Source organism: Macaca thibetana, chromosome 12 (genome assembly GCF_024542745.1).
Source record: "Macaca thibetana thibetana isolate TM-01 chromosome 12, ASM2454274v1, whole genome shotgun sequence".
NCBI lineage: Eukaryota > Metazoa > Chordata > Mammalia > Primates > Cercopithecidae > Macaca > Macaca thibetana.
In genome coordinates, this window is record NC_065589.1 from 20,379,724 (window position 1) to 20,396,892 (window position 17,169).

Consider the following 17,169-nt stretch of genomic DNA (forward strand, 5'->3'; position numbering starts at 1 on the left):
CTGACCAACAGTGGGAAAAACTTTTTAAAAGCGATCTATTTCTAATTTTCTCCCTGCAATTTAGTTACGTTGTTAGTTACCTGGGATTTGCATTCCTGTGCTTCCGCTGGTTTTCTTCTCTTGCCACCCTCTCTGTGCAGAGGCTTACACTCAGCCATTCACACTCTCACCTTGCTCTAGCTTCTTCTATCAGAAAGAAGGAAGTATTTGAAGAGCCCCCTCCTACTTCATTGAGGCCTGAATAGGAATAATGACAAGGACTTGCGGGGGATGATCTGTAAGGACAATAACCTCTGATGACCCAGGCCTAGACAAGCTTTCTTAAACTTGTGGCTAACTTATTGTGAGAAGAGCAAGAGAGATATTTAAGTGGGTTCAATGCTTGTTTGGATGAATTGGATACCTGAGTTATACAAAGACAATGAGAATATATGTGCATTTGTCTCAGCTCTCATAAAGAGAAACTGGCAAATTTTCATATCTGCATATCCAAATGCATCCACAGGTAAATATGAACAAATCAGAAGGAGTAGTGCTTTATAATCTCAGAAAACAACTTTCAGAAAGTTAAATTTTCAAATATAAACAATACTATTAACCAAGCAACTTTTGTTATTGCTAAAATAACAAAGATAAATTCACTTGAAAACTTGCTGGAGGAAAGAGTTTTATTTACGTTTTTAATGTATAATTAAGAAAGTTTTTAAAAACTTGTATTTTGTTAATAATATACACAGAAAAAAAGAATGGCAAGAAACATAGCAAAGGAGTTTGGTCTATCTATATCTATCTATTGATATATTCATCCATCCATCCATCCATCCATCCATCCATCCATCCATCCATCCATCCATCCATCCATCTACCCATCCATCTGTATAATCTAATTTTCTAATTTAAAATCAATAGTAATTCTTTTTGATTCTGGGACTAGCATTATTTTTTATTTTTAGACATTGCTCAAATTTTATTTTATAATGTAATGTACTTTTATAGTATGAAAACAAAAAAGTACAATGAAATAAGAAACATATTTTGCCCAAAAAACTTTTCTTAGGAACAAACACGTAAATTGGGTGGTGAAGAATGAGCTTGAGTTTGAACTGAATTGGCAGTAGTTTCTTTAAATGTTGGCATCTGTCTTGACATAGTGATGGGATGATTTCCAGTTAAAACCACGGGCTGGTGTGGGTGGGAAGAATGGGTGGGACTACTTTTGGTTTTTACCGAGGAAAAGCTTTAATTTATTTAAAGCTGCCAGGGATTAGGACACATTGTCAGACCCTCAGCCTCAACTTCAGTCCCTCAGAGCAGGCTTTCCTAACTCAGAAAGGCTTGTCAGAGGAGACTTTTGGGGAAAAAAGTGGTTGTGATGAACCCATTGACTCTGAAACTGCCGATTGCTTTATTGTCTATCCTTCTTTGCTAGAAAGGAAAGTTGATCCTCTCTCTCTCTCTTTCTCTCTGTCTGTCTCTCTCTCTCTCTCTTTGAGACAGAGTCTCGCTCTGTCACCCAGGCGAGAGTACAGTGACATGATCTCAGCTCACTGCAACCTCTGCCTCCAGAGTTCAAGTGATTCTCCTGCTTTAGCCTCCAGAGTAAGTGGGATTACAGGTGTGCACCACCATGCCCAGCTAATTTTTTTTTTTTTTTTTTTGTATTTTTAGTAAAGATGGGGTTTCACCCTGTTGGCTAGGCTGTTCTCAAACTCCTGACCTCAGGTGATCCACTTGCCTTGGCCTCCCAAAATGCTGGGATTACAGGCATGAGCCACAGTACCTGACCTCTCTTCTCTTCTTTCTCCCCTCTTTTATTCTTTTTGGTGATTTTCTCTTCTCTCCTCCCCTCCTTTACTCTCTCCCACATAGCACTTCCTAATTAATTTTCCTCCAGTTCTGCAAGATTGTCCCTGAAAAGGCAATGTGGAAAGGAAAGGCAGTTGTCCAATAATTCATGCAGAAACTTGCTACTGAAGACATTCTTGTTTTTTCTGATGTTGGGTACCTGACCTGTTCACACTGGTTGTGGACACTGATAAAAATGATCAGATGGTGAATTGCTCACAATTCTACTGCATTTTGCCTATGCAGATCCATATCAATAGAGATAGAGAAGACAAGAATTTGCCTCCAAGCAAACATACTCGGTTTTTCCCCATGAAAATCAAACTAAATGTTGGCATATGCTTAATTTCTTTTAGGCTGGTTGCCTGATTTTTGTTAAGCTCAGTCTTCTTGTTTAGGCCCGGAGGTATTTGGGAGCACTGAATTTATTTACTTTCATAGCTACCTTAATTTTATTCTACTTCTTTTTTCTTTTTTTTTTGAGACAGTCTCATTCTGTTGTCCAGGCTGGAGTGCAGTGGCATGATCTCAGCTCATTGCAACCTCTGCCTCCCGGGTTCAAGTGATTCTCGTGCTTCAGCCTCCTGAATAGCTGGGATCACAGGCGTGCACCATCATATCCGGCTAATTTTTGTATTTTCATTAGAGACAGGATTTTGCCACTTTGGCCAGGCTGGTTTCATACCTGTGGCCTCAAGTGATCTGCCCACCTCAGCCTCTCAAAGTGCTGAGATTACAGGCATACACCACCACACTTGGCCTAATTTTTGATCCCACAGTACAGATACAGGTCCTGGGCTAGGTGAAGTTGAGTAACTTTGATCTTCATTTTGGATTTTTAAGGGAATTGGGAATGAGCAAGAGCTGAATATCTTTTTTTTTTTTTTTTTTTTTTTCCTTTTTGGTGAACAATATACTGTCCAACTATGGGCAGGTTCTTCTGAAGAGGAAGCTGATGGAGATTGGATCATGCTTATTGTACACATTTGGGAACTTCTACAAATACCTACAAAGCTTTGGTGGCGATTTTTCTCTCTCAGTCTTAGGATGTAGCTAACCTTCTTCTCATGCTATTCCTTTATGCCTGGTAGGACTGGTTAACAAGAAGGGGAATAGGTGCAGAGCGGGTAACATTTGCTGAGGACAAATTGTGTGTCGGGAATTGTATTATGTTTTGCAAACTACCTCCTTTCCTTAAAAACTGGTCTTTGCAGCAGATGTTTTAAATCCTACTTTGCTGATGAGAAAACTGATTCAGAGGGTTAATAAGCTTGTCCCAAATCAGAGACGAAGTGGCCAATTAGGTATTTGAAGTAGTTTGGCCTCTCTCCTAAGCTGTAGGACACGTCACCATGACATGAAACTTCCTTTGCCCAGACCTTTGATATCACCTCTTGTAAGTTCAATGGCAACTGTTGCTTAGACACAAAAAGAAGACAAAAATTTCAAAAAGCAACTGTCCCTACCTAAGGCTGGTGATAAATCATTTACATCATCTATTTAGTCATTTTGACTGGTTTGCCAATTCCTCCCCTAGGTCCATTGGTGGGATGTGACACTAATCTGAATGACCACCTTCTAGACAGGACACTTATACTTTTGCATGATGAAGGGGAAGAATCACACTCTCTTCTCATTCATTATCCCCTCTTCACAGCCGCTAGGGAAGTACTTCTTGCACAGTAGGTATCCCAAGCATGATTTCTGATGATGACCTTGACGTTGCTGCTAATTCCTTTGCCAGCAAGGATTAAGCTCACCCTTCTCCATTGCCTCCAGGAAAAGAGTTTTCTCTTATGTTCAGTTATTGCCTCTTTCTATCTTCCAACAAGCAGTAATTGACCCAGATAAGATTTGGATTTTCAAAACAAGCTTCCTGTGCTACCCTTTTTCTTTTTTATAGAACCCAAGAGAAGATGGGAAGCAAAGAAACAATCTTGAAATGCCATATGGGAAGTGTCATTAAAAGCATTTCTGTATTATTTTGATCTTTATACTAAAGATTACAGAATCTATGGCTCTGTTTTTTAGTAAATAGCATATCTAGGTTTTTCAGCTTTGACAGGCCATTTAATCTTTCTGTTGCCACAGGGCATGACTAGATTAACTCCTATGTATACTGACGCTTTCTTTTGCCTTAGTGGAAAGAGTACGGGAATGGGAGTTTTACTTTTTGAGTCTAGCCTCCATATATTATTCATATTTGCATTCCTGGTGCCAAGGACAGTATCAGCCACATCTCAGGCATTTAATAAATGTTTATTGCATGATGTCTCATTTGAGATAACCTCACTTGCTCTCTCTGGGCTTCATCTGTATAATGAAGGGATTGGCTTAGGGTTCCTTTCAAGGATTCTGCAATTTTGTAAATTCTTTGTCTTGGCATTTTCAATTCTCTACTCATTTATCTTCTTACCTCTTCGCATAGGCTTTGGCACAAAAAAAGTGTAGTATTTAACTTTCTTCTAAAATCTGCCTTTATTTTATTTTCCAAACATCTCGTGTCATGCTAATCTTGGCAAAGTTTCATTGTGGATAAAGCTGTTCAGGTTTTGTGTATCTTTGGGTAGTTTTGTCTTAATAAGGGTGACAGGAGAATTATTTTGTTTTCTACCTGCTCCAAGAGGCTCTGTATGTAACTAACTTATTATCTCCTTTACACATTGAATCTTAGTTTATTTGTTGACTTTTAAACAATGTATGCACACAATAGCAAACATATTTGATAGTGGAAAATAAGGATGAAGGCAAAGTACTTTGTCTTGGTCAATTATGTCATGAGCCTTATTGAACACTCAGGTCTCATTTAAAGTTCTGTAAAGGCAGCTAAAGTTTGGATTTCATAAGCAGAGTTCTTTCTTGGTAACTGTATAGAACATAATTTCCACCTACACCAACCACCACTGAAAGTATTACTTACCTTTTATGCTTATGTTTTCACAACTGATTTACAGGGTTGTGATATCTGAGTCCTAGCTCAGTGGATCAGGAAGAAAGAAGTGAAGATATTGGCCACAGTTTTTCTTTCAACCCTCATCAATCCTATTCCTCAAATGACAATGCTGATACGATTTTTATATTAGGGTAGCCTCTCTGAGTTCTCATGAATCAGGTAGGTAACATCACTCTTTTTTGCCTCATTTTGCCCATCTGTAAGATGGGGATGACAATACCCCTCCAAAGAGGGTTTTGTTAAAGGTGAAAGAAAATGCACAGCAAGGACTTCGCAGGGAGCAGGGATTGGGTGGAGGAAGCTGTTAGCAGGTCAGTAAGTAGCTGCTTTTCTTACATCATAATTATTATTATTAAGTTAATTTTGTCCATAATGGTAAAAAGTCCATCACAAGAAGGGCTTTGAGAGATCTGTGTTCTGCCTCTAGTTAACCAGTTTACATAGCTATGATTTCAGAAGTAAGTTGTTCAATGGATGAAACACACTTGGATCAAAAAACGTGGTTCCAATTCGGTTGTAGTAACAAAAACATAAGTGAAATCCCCTCATAAAACTAGTCTTGCAACATAGTTTTTCTTTCCCTGTTAAAGAAATATTTTTTTTTTTCCGAAGGAAGAAGGTATGTTGAAAAAATGAAATGGCTAGAAACAATTACTTTAATCTGCTTATTTTTTGTTCGATCACTGATTTTGTTGTGTCATGGTAATCAACCCAGAATGAGAGCATTTCTAAAATTCTGCAGTTTTGAATAAGTAAGAGGTAAATTGCAGAAAGGTATATAATTACTACAGGGAACACGATCTTATGTCCTATTTCATAGAGTTAATTATTTTCATTTATAACATCTTAGAAATGCATACTTAATTGTGAGAGATTAAAAATGCCCATTGTTCTTTCAAATTGTTTGCAGTGTTCTTTCATTCTGACTCAATTCCATTGAATATCTACGAGTTGTCACATTTCTAGTAAGTAATAACTGTGTCAAGCTGTGCTGACAAAATGTCCCAACATAACTGTTAATAAGCATTGTCATTTTAAGCATGAAACAGTTTAGCTAATGATTTATCTCTTATAATGCAGCACTCGGGGCAGCTGTATGATTTGTCTCTTTAGCAAGTCAAGTAATTTCTTTAACAAAATGTTAAGCACAGATGGGCCATAAGCTGTCAGTTAACTATTATTGTGCCTGCATCTGCTTGCTTTCAACGCACTGTTTTATGTATTCAGTCAGTTACTTAGCGGCAGCTCCGTGAAAAGCTGAACCTACTCTGATTGGCAAATAAAATGTTCATTTGTCTCTTCTTCCTATTGTTTTGTTTTGGTAACACATGTCAGCAGCTCAATTACCCAGTTCATTAACAGCTCCCAAAGGACGTGATGGCCAGCCCGCGATAAGAGGGCAATTGTGGCACATATGGTCAATAATGGCCTCTCTCTTGGCAATTGTAAATAAAAGTCACTTGGCCCTTTTCCTTTCACGAGAACTACTGTTTTCCTGTTCCCCTTCAGTGTGCAAATTACCTTTCTGCGCTCCTTGCCATCCAATCCCAGTAAACTAGAACTTAGCTTACTGCTTTTAGAGACATGGAGCCTTACTATAGATAGCAGCCGTGGCTCTTAATTTTAATTATGGCTGACTTTTAAGCTCTTGGATGGGGAGAAAGTTCTTATCATGGGAGACTATTCTTAGAACGCTGTTAGCTGATTAATTAGTTAACTAATCAGTTTTCCTAATTGAATAGGGACACATTTTCTTGTGGACTTTCCTCTCTTTTTCTCTTTGAAATGCTTTGGTGGTGGTTACCATGGCGTTTTAAAAAGCTATCAAAAACAATAGCAAATAGAAGTCTTTTGCAGGGGACTGTAGGAAAGGGAAATCTCATTCGTGTTGTAAAAGGAATTTTTGTTACATACATATACACACATACCTCAAAATAAGGGGGTTAAGAAGCCACCGGGCTAATTTGGGTCAGTGTTAGGGTTCTCAAGCCAACAACGAATTCCTCCTTCACTTTAAGCCTTTGAAAGGAGTTGCTTAAACAGATACGGATTGGTGGGTATTCTGTGCCTCTTTTAAGCAAAATGTTGCTTGTACGAGTGGTTGAAAAAGACCCAAGCATGGTTTTACATAAACATACCAGTGAATACAGCTACTAAAAATAATCACTGGCAGGGCTGCATGAATGAATGAAGGAGAAATAAGCCCTTCTTGTTTGCTGCTGCTATTAAAAAGGAGAGGCCTTTTCGATGACCAATGGTCAGGTGGTGGCTTGAGAGAGAACTCCATCCAGAGAAAGCTGTCTCAAGGAAATGTGGATAGAAATCCTGCACACACCTGACACCTCACATTCTGGGAAGCTTAGGATATTGGGGGGCCTTAGGGATGCGCAGTTCAGCGCTTCAGAGGCAGCTTGCCATGCCGCCAGCCTCTGCTTGTCAGCCCTTATCTTAAATAAACACCCAGTGGTGCATGTTGTGCATTAAAAATAACTCCGGAGCAACGGAGCACACGGCCAGGCCCTCCTGGACTGTCCCCGTGGCCAGCCATATTCATAACCAATCTGTACTCTCCTCCCAGGGCAGCAGGCACTCGGGGAGTTGTTCAGTGTCAGGGTTTATTTGTGCTATTTTGATTAGCCCCAACCTGGCAGGAGCTTATTTTCCTTCTAATGACCTCGTGCTGTGAGACGGCAGCTTCCGAGGGAAGGGCTTGGGTCAGAAGGGAGGGGAATAGCGTTACTTTTCCCCAGCCAAAAAATGGGGGACTGCTGGGCAGGAACAAGACTAGGTAAATGGCTGGAGGGTCTTAATTAGATTTAGTGTTCTTGAAAGAACCTTTGCTCAAGAAAATCCAGCATATCCTTGCCAAAAATTCTATTTTTTTTTTTTCGCACTTGCTAAAGAGTCTTTTGCTGGCACATTTCGGGGAGAAAGCATGGAGGGACTAAAAACAAAACAAGACCCCTTTACCTACCCCTCACCCCCACCACTGAATAGACCATTGAACAGGTTATAAACCCTCCCTCCTAGTTGATCAACTAACAATTGTTTATCAAAATAACAATTACTTGGACCTTACTTCTGGGTTAAGAATTCCGGAAAGTTCAATGTATGGCTTGATAGTTACACAATGTATAGTTCTAGCTGCACGTTAGAATTTTATTTTAAATCTTTTTTTTTTTTTTTTGCTCAGCTACGTATCTGTTTTCTTTTCTCAACATATATACAATTTTAAAATACTTTAAAAATGACATCGCCTATTACTTCTTAGCTTGTGAATTAATGTGGAAGAGAAGCTTCCAGGTGCTGAAGCCTCTCAACTGGCTTGGATTAACCCCTACTGTGTATCCATTTCAACCTCCCCCCTCCTTCCCTCTTTGAAAAAAAAAAAAAAAAAAAAAACCACCCCAACCTCCCCTTTCTCATCCACTCCAGCTTTCTTTGTGTCTCCTGCGCCCTGCCAGGCAGGTGTCAGAACCCTGAATGAGGGTAAATGCCCTGCTGATGGATTCCACAGATGGAGCGTGGAAATCGGTAGAATAGGCCTCAGCCACAGGCCATTTCTTGGGATCCAACAAAAGCCTCCAAATAAGTCAACAAAAATCCCAAAGATCACAAAGGGAAAATGTCATTTGTCATTTACTCTGGGTCCGCAAGGGAATATCAGTCTTGCTTCACTCCTCCTGACTTTCACCCGAGTAAACACGAGAGAGGTCATTCACATCTTTCTCAGCGTAAAAGGGCTACTCCAGATCAGAAAACAGTTCGTTGTCCCATTGTACCCTTCACGTTGAATGGCAAAACTCACAAGCACAGGAGACGTTCTGCAATTAGCCAAGTAGGTGCATCAAACTTCGAGTTGACCTGTTAAAGACCTTCTGGAATATACTTGTGAAATACCCTTAAGTGATCAGACTCGCAGTATAAAAAGGCTTCATGGAACTCTCAGGCAGGATTCTTATTTTTGTCTTGTTCTTTTATCAGTGAAACACAGCTGGGAGTAAAAGTGCTGACAAGTCTAGCTCAGAAAGATTAAAACTGACGAAAAGACCATCGGGTTTGGTATGAGGCCATCTTATAGTAAATAAACTATGACTAGGAAGTTCAGCCTCCAGAGATCCCCCCACCTCCTCCGGTGTCTGTAAATCACATTGTATTATATCTAGGGCAAACATAGAGTTTAAATGGTTGTCATGTTTTGATTCTTTAATTATTCAAATGAAACGTCTTGCTGAGAAGAAAGACAATGTACCAAATTCATGCTTGTGAATTATTTTGTTTCTCCATTTTTTGCCTGTCTCCCATCTCTGAATTATATTTGTCTGAACACCAATAATTATAGAATTTCACATGACTAAATCCCTATAAAATTGAGGCAAGATTTCATGTATAATAGTGTTAACTAGGATGAAATATTTCCCGAGGCTACAGAGGAGGTCACAAGGGGCTAACAGACAAAGACATACTCTCTAATTCTGTAATTCCTTCTTTAATTAAACTTCATGGTTAGCCCGCTGGTGGTAATACTTTTGCCTTCTCCTCCCAGTTTGATTTGTCTCTGAAGGAAGAGTTTGTAATCCTGTGTGGTATGACAGTTGCCCTGTGCTTGATCCTGTCTTTCTTTTTACTGACAATGTCCATTTTCCCAAGTGTAATCTTGGGAGTTAATGTGAGATCATTAGGATAACTAAAAATTGGGCTCCCGTATCTAAAATTAGCTTGAGATCGAACTTTCTTATAAAGCACAGAGTTGAAATACTTCAGTGAGAGGTGATACTTTCCAGTGATCACACTGGAGTTTCTGCTGAATAACCTGAGAATATCCTGATATGTTTCCAGTTATTCCTTCCTGCACTTTTGCTTCAGAAGACCATTTTAGCTCTTGATATATTTTTGTTACATTCATTGTAACACAAAATACCAAAATAAAGCTTTAATAAAGATATAAAATGAATAATCAATTCACCTGCTTCTTATTATTGGTGGGTTCCAGACTGACCCTAGATATCAACGGTCTGTGTTGGTTCTTAGTAGAGACTGCAAATGGTTAGATGAACTACTTTGATTTCTTAAATCCATTTAATATCTTGGCAAAATTGATTTATTTCTTATTGTTGTTTAAAAACTATACCTTGGAAACATATAAAGATTTCAATAAGTGTTTGTTGAATTGAATCCACTGGAAAATCATTTGGAGTGGTGTATAATATTGATCCAACTCTAGTAGTTCTGTGGATTTCATTTTATTCAGGCAGTTTTTGAAAATTTGGGATAAATGCTAGCAATAGTGGCGATTAGCTAAGTGATTGATATTTCAGTTCCCGTTTTCGTTCATTTCTGTTATTCCTCTACAAAAGAATTGTGTGTGTGTGTGTGTGTGTGTGTGTGAGATAAAAGACTCAACACTCATTTAAGATACTCCAAGCTAGAAGCAAGCCAGCAAGCATGTCCTCTGAAGTCCCACAGACCTGGGTCAAATTCTAGTTTCCTTATATGTATGACCTGAACAAACTCTTGGAGTCTCAGTTTCCTTTTTCTGTACAGTGGGATAAGTACCTAATTCCTAGGGTGGCTGTGCAGTTAAAGGGGAAGGGAGAGAAATCTTCATTTTCCTAGAAAGCATTGCTCTAGGGTCATTGGTGACATTGAGTTAAACTAATGGATAAACCAGATAATGGATTGTAAAGGGGTTTTAATAATAGAGTCAAGAATTTCTAAATCTGATAACAATATAGATTGGGATAAAATCTGCAATTTTTTTTTTTTTTTGCAATTTAAAGCAATGAAGTTTCCATTTAGAATGCTGTGCATGATGTATTGATATGGATTTTCTTATGACATCTATTCTGGAATTTCAAATTTGGGAACAATATCTCTAATAATAAAGGAAATCTTCTTTGTGAAGGCGTCTGTAAAATACGATTGAGCAACTTAAGTGTAATTTAAAATATTCCCTTAATATTAAAGTTGTACAGTAGTAATAGTCCAAAGAGTTTATATTTAATTGCTGTATCCTGGCAATTTGTTAACTCATTTATACAACTGTCCTGCTAACACATCTGTGGTTTCCAAATCATAGAATCAGATATTCTATACAGAAAAAAGATATGATTTCTTTCTATTAAGCTTCCTGAAAGAAAGCTTTGTTTTTACTTTCCATGTGATATTTAGAATTAGATTCTTTGTATCTAGTATCCAATTGGTTCTAGTAGCCTAAGTAAAACTGAATATGTAAAATAGATGAAATCCAACAAAATGAGCCTCCTATGTGCTCTTAAAATGGGATTTAAGTTTTAGATTTGTTCTTGCTAAAAACTGGATGATTCTGCCAGGTGGTGTGAGTCTGTAGTCCCAGCTATTTGGGAGGCTGGGGTGGGAAGATTGCTAGAGCCCAGGAGTTTAAGACCAGCCTGGACAACACAGCAAGACCCTGTCTCTAAAACAAACAAACAAACAAACAAAAATGAAATGAATCAAATTGAGGTGATCATTGTGAATCAAGTATTATACAAACAAATTTTATTTCTGTTGAATGATATAAGAAATAGTAGTATTTCCATGTTTAGAAATAGCTAGTTTTTCCTAGCTGGCAGATTAATCTTGGGTTGCTGACTTTACATATTTTAAAGCCCACATCCCTTTGGGGTTTACAGATGGGGAAAAGTTAGAATTAACTTGTAAGATTGTGGCTTCATATTGCCAAAAATTATCTGGTTTCTCTAAGTTTCCAGCCGAAAAATCAGGCAAATCATTTCCTCAACATCTTCTGAAATTATGCTATATGGTGGTTTTCCCAGTTAGATGCAACCTTTCCATTGCTTTTGAATAAAGAGTCTGGAAGTAAGAGTAGTGATTTGTAAGCTTGTTAAAGAGAGTTTTATTTTTGGTGGTAACGGCTGTCCTATTGAACTCTTAAATTCTGAGACTTTTTTTATTTTAAAGAATCACCAGGCCCTGCTTTCATGGCCTATATTTATACTGAAAGTCAGGATCAAGGGAGCTTTTGCCCTTCTCCTCCACTGGAAGTTTCTGTCCTCCCTGAACTCACCTTAGGATACCTGTACTCCCATTTGACAGCTGTACTGTCCCAAATTCTGAGGCTTTTACATTATTAGCTATGCTAGTTTTCATCTTTTAAAAAACCCACAAACCTCTGAAAAAATTAGTAATCATTCTTCCAAACAATGCAGGTATACAAATACCTGCTAAACATTCAAAGTGATTGTTGAGGCCTCACAGACTTCCAAAGCCCATCTGAATAGATGTTGGGAGATGTCCTAAGAGAAGAATTTCCATTTTAAAAATAAAGATGTAAAACAGTGGCAAATAAATCAGTGTTGGAGCAAATCTGAAATTTGTCCCACACTTGGCATTCATTCAACGTGTCCTTATTGAGCTCCTACTGTGTTCTAAGGGTTCCAGCAGTGAACAAGGCAGAGAAGGGCTTTGAGCTCACCTAGTTTATATTCTGGGGGATGTTGATTGTTAAGGTGAAACATCGTGGTCTTGACCCTCAGGATTAATTCTCGCTGGTGCTTGTAAATCTAACCAGTCTTTTTCTTCAGAAACCAGAGATGATTTTGATTAATTGACCTGACAGTGCATGGCACATCATATTTACTTGAAAGAATTTAATAACCCCAGAGACTCCCAAAGGAAACATGAAAATTTCCACATACTATTATCCTAATGGGATCGTAGTAAGAGAATGTGCAAGCAAAGATTTAGGGTTCTCTTGGGCAGAGGAAGCTTTTGGTCAGTCTTAAAATGCTACTGAGTGTTTCACCTGAATTCACTTTGGAAAGAAAGGTTAGAAACTGGAAACACTGAAGGAAAATATTTTATGGAAATTTGTTTTCTTAGGGGAATATATAATTTGTTTCTTAGGGAGCATATTGTTCACAATTTAAAAATATATATGTAAGAGTGTCTTTTACAGTTAATTGTGGCAGATGTATTTTATAGAGTTGAAACTTTTGAGAGTGGCAAGAATTAATCTAGAGTATTCTATAGAGGTGCTTCTCAGTGTTGTCTGGGGTCAGTAGAATCAGCATCAATCACCTGAGAATGTGTTAGATGTGCAAACTCTTGGAGCCCACCTGAGATCTACTGAATCGAAACCATGGACGGGGAGCCACCAGTCTACATTTTACCAAGCCCTCCAGGTGATCCTAATGCTCCAAAAGCTTATGAAACACTGCTCTATGACTCAGCACAAATTATTGCTCATTTAGTTTAGCTTACATTTATCAATCATACATGCATATAAGTTGCATTGGGAGCTTTTGGAGTTTATAATGCAATGCATGGCATATTTTTTTAGCATATTAATAGTCCTTTAAAATATTGCCATAGCTAAAGAAAGTCTAGTTTTCTTTCTTTAAGTTAATAGTAAAATATCCTAACATAAGATTTATGTTAAATGAAACAATTTTATATTAAATTAGATAATTGAAAAATCAAAAGTAACATTAACACACATCAGATGCATTATATATAATACTTCTCTTTTGTTTAGGCACATGTATTTGTTTTCAGGTATATTTTAAAAAATTATCACATACACTATTAATTTACTCTATTGCCTCTTAGTTTCATAATGTTTAGATGTAAATAAAGTATGGAAGTATTAAAATGTTAGAAAACTGAAAATCATATTTACGGGTTCATTTTGGATGTGTACTATTTGGGGCAGTTTAAAATTTCTACTGAAATATAATGAAATTTTAGATTTCTGTAGGGCAGAGTTAAGTTGGAATTTAAGATAAAAGATAATTAGAAATATAGGACTTACACATTTTCACATTGCTTCTAGCACCACCTTCATTTCCCCAGGTCCTATCAGCCTGAGGGTGCAAATGAATTAGCGTAACATTGACATTAACAATCTACAATTTTCTGGATTACTGTTGCATTTGCTGACAGTAACCTTGGCCCCTTCTTTACAGGATCCCTTAGTTATTTGGGAGAATTTTCAGAGCACATTTGGATGTGTTCAAGAGCCAGACTGCTCTGGTTCCCCCTCTAGGTTCAGAGTCTGTGGCCTGATAACCCTTTGACAGACCTTTGCCCACTACACCAGTATCTGGGATCTTGAGAGAGGGCTGCTGTCCCTGCCCAGAGCCCCAGTCTGATGCATTCTCCCTCACACTGCAGAACCCTCTATAGCCGGTGTTACTCTATTACTGTAAGGGTTCACTTTGCTATGGGATCCCTAATGCATTCTTAGCAGAAACAGGGAAAATGCCTGCTCCACCCCTGCCCTCATCAAATTCTGGCCTGAAAAATGGAACCACTCGTGCCCAGGCTTTGCTAGTTGCAGCCACAGATTCAGACCCAGTTCTTACAGGAGTACTAACCGTAATGTATCATTAACGTAATTTCTATCTAATTTCCCAGTTCCTGCTTCTCTTGCCCATATACCAGGCCACTCAATTTTGAAGTTCCCTTCCACATATGAGTACAGGCAAATACGCACAAGCTTTGTGTGTGTTAGGCCACCACAGAGAGGCTTCAGGGGCATTTTTGTCTTATGCAGTTGCTCAGGGCCACACACTCAGAATGGCCCTGGGATTGGGTTAATGATCTGTTGTTGCCTTCTTGAAACTCGTTATATTTTTTTTACAAAAGGGACCATACTTTTTTTTTTTTTTTTTGCATTGGGTTTCTAAAATAAAGCAGCTGTCCTGGACAGATGCCCGCCTATTCAGCAGAGTCCCAGACTCTAAACTTTAGTTTAGGGACAGTTCACAAGACAATGCTTGCCTGCTTCTTCTCGAGTCAGTTCTAGAGATTTACATTTTCATAGTATGTGTATTTTCTTTTTTTTCTTTTTTTTTTTATTTTGAGACGGAGTCTCGCTCTGTCGCCCAGGCTGGAGTGCAGTGGCCGGATCTCAGCTCACTGCAAGCTCCGCCTCCCGGGTTCACACCGTTCTCCTGCCTCAGCCTCCTGAGTAGCTGGGACTACAGGCGCCCGCCACCTCGCCCGGCTAATTTTTTGTATTTTTTAAGTAGAGACGGGGTTTCACCGTGTTAGCCAGGATGGTCTTGATCTCCTGACCTCGTGATCCGCCCGTCTTGGCCTCCCAGACTGCTGGGATTACAGGCTTGAGCCACCGCGCCTGGCCTAGTATGTGTATTTTCTTTAAAGCATTTCCCCATATCTGGTAATAAGATACTAGATTTAAATGTACTTTTTTTTTTTTTTTTTTAAGAGCAGTGGAGTCTATAAACACATAGGAATCTGGGAATAGTTTACTGTTACTGGTTTCTTAGGTCAAGTTTGGAATATTTTTAAAAAAATCACATTGAACAGATTTCCGGGTGTAAAGGGTGGTGAAAATTTATCAGAAACAAAACGCAATGTGATTCATTCATTAGACACGAAGGAAACACCCATTAAGTAGTAAGCATAGGGCCATACAAATGGAATAAGGCCTGTCCCTATTTTCTAAGAGCTCATGATTGGCCTAGAATGACAGATGCAATGAGCAATTATTTCTGCCTAGGGGACAGAAAGATAGAGTAGGGGACGAGATTAAATATTATTTAATGATGCAGGACTGTGGTGGCGGGGGGTGCTTGGTGTCCATGGAAGACATTGGGAATGCACCGTAGACCAGGATTTAGATTATTATGGGTTGGTTAGACTTATTTTTTGATCCACATTTATTTTACTTTTGGTATAGGGACCACTGTAATGAGGTCTTGCAGTTGGAGAGAGAACTTGGATTCAATCTCAGTTTTATTTTTTTGATTCACATTTTATGATGTTTTTTTCTTCTGTGCTTTTAGCCTCAGCACCCCAATCAGATGAAGGCTCTGATATTGACTCTGAACCAGATTTACCACTAAAGAGGAAACAGCGCAGAAGCCGAACCACCTTCACAGCAGAACAGCTGGAGGAACTGGAGCGTGCTTTTGAGAGAACTCATTACCCTGACATTTATACTAGGGAGGAACTGGCCCAGAGGGCAAAGCTCACCGAGGCCCGAGTACAGGTACTGTTGCCCAAACCTCTGTGTCCTACTTCAGTCCAGACAGGAAACAAACAAGCATCTTCTCATCTAAAACATATGTCAACCCCTGCCAAAAATATATTAGGAATGGCCCTTTACTAGGGATGCATATTGTTAAGACTTTGATGATTATTACTGAAGGAATACAACTATATCATTTATGACACACAGAAGTCCACCACTTCACGTGACTTACTCAACATTTCAGGAATCCTTATTGTGCACCAACACTAAATGGACTTTGGGGGTGATACACAAGCAAGAGCAAATAAATTTTGAGTGGTTACTCTGTCCCAGGCACTATTTTCAGTGCTTCACATGAATTAACCCATTGAATCATTATTAAAATCCTAGGCGGGTACTATGATTGCTACTCTCCATTTACAAATAAGGAAACTGAGACTTGGACTATATAAGTAACTACCCAAGGTGGCATAGCTGCAAAGTGAGTCTAGAGATAATTGGATCCCATATGCTTCATCTCTGTGACCTTTCAATTGTGAAAATGTGCAAAGGTGCATAACGTGAAATTCCTTCCTTTAAAGATTTTATAATTAAGAAGCATTTCAAGTAATTATGTTACTTAAAGAACATGTTGAATTATCTTTTGAACTCTTAGAGGCGCTCTGAACCTTCTGGAAAGGCTACTTAGATGTAATATGTTTCTATTGAGTATAGAATAATGTTTTCATCATTAATGAGGAACTTTCCCCTGGAGTTAGTAAAACAGGGTTTGAAAGATGGCAGATATCTTAGGGTATCCTGGAACTCCTCACCACCCTAGAAGTTAGGTTACCTTGTCTGCAAATATTGTGTGTTGTTTCCAGATTCTTAACGTGCAGGCTGGGGACTCAGCAGTGAACTAGTCAGTTGACATGGTCCCTAGATTCATCAACACGTTCATAGATGCAGCTAATTAACTCTCCTATTACAGAATGTTACAGAAATAGCCTCTTCCAGGCTGCAGAGCTCAGTCAGAGAGATTGTTTTCTCCAAACTTCCATATAGTCATCATAGTGCTAGGAAAGTCGAGGAATGCCAAGATCAATTAAGTCTCTCAAGGAGCTGCAATCTAAGAAAGGTAAAAAAGTAAACATACAAATAATTTAAAAATAACACAGACGTGATAAGTGCAGAAAGAGAAAAAGTGCAATGGGAGTTGAGAAGAGGAAAGGATAAGGTTTTTTTTTTTTTTTTTCTTTTTTTTAGATGGAGTCTCGCTCAGTCACGCAGGCTAGAGTGCAGTGGTGCAACCTCAGCTCGGTGCAACCTCAGCTCACTGCAACCTCTGCCTTCTAAGTTCAAGCGATTCTCCTGCCTCAGCCTCCTGAGCAGCTGGAATTACAGGTGC

At 38.7% G+C, this 17,169-nt stretch overlaps 1 protein-coding gene across 1 annotated transcript in view; it reads left to right on the forward strand.

Annotated features, from left to right (window-relative positions):
• The window catches only part of PAX3 (paired box 3), a 100,525-nt gene that overhangs the window by 52,200 nt on the left and 31,156 nt on the right, over positions 1–17,169 (forward strand). The window contains exon 5 of the mRNA XM_050752483.1: positions 15,595–15,800. Within this exon, the coding sequence (XP_050608440.1) occupies positions 15,595–15,800 (206 nt within the window). The remainder of the gene's footprint in view (positions 1–15,594; positions 15,801–17,169) is intronic.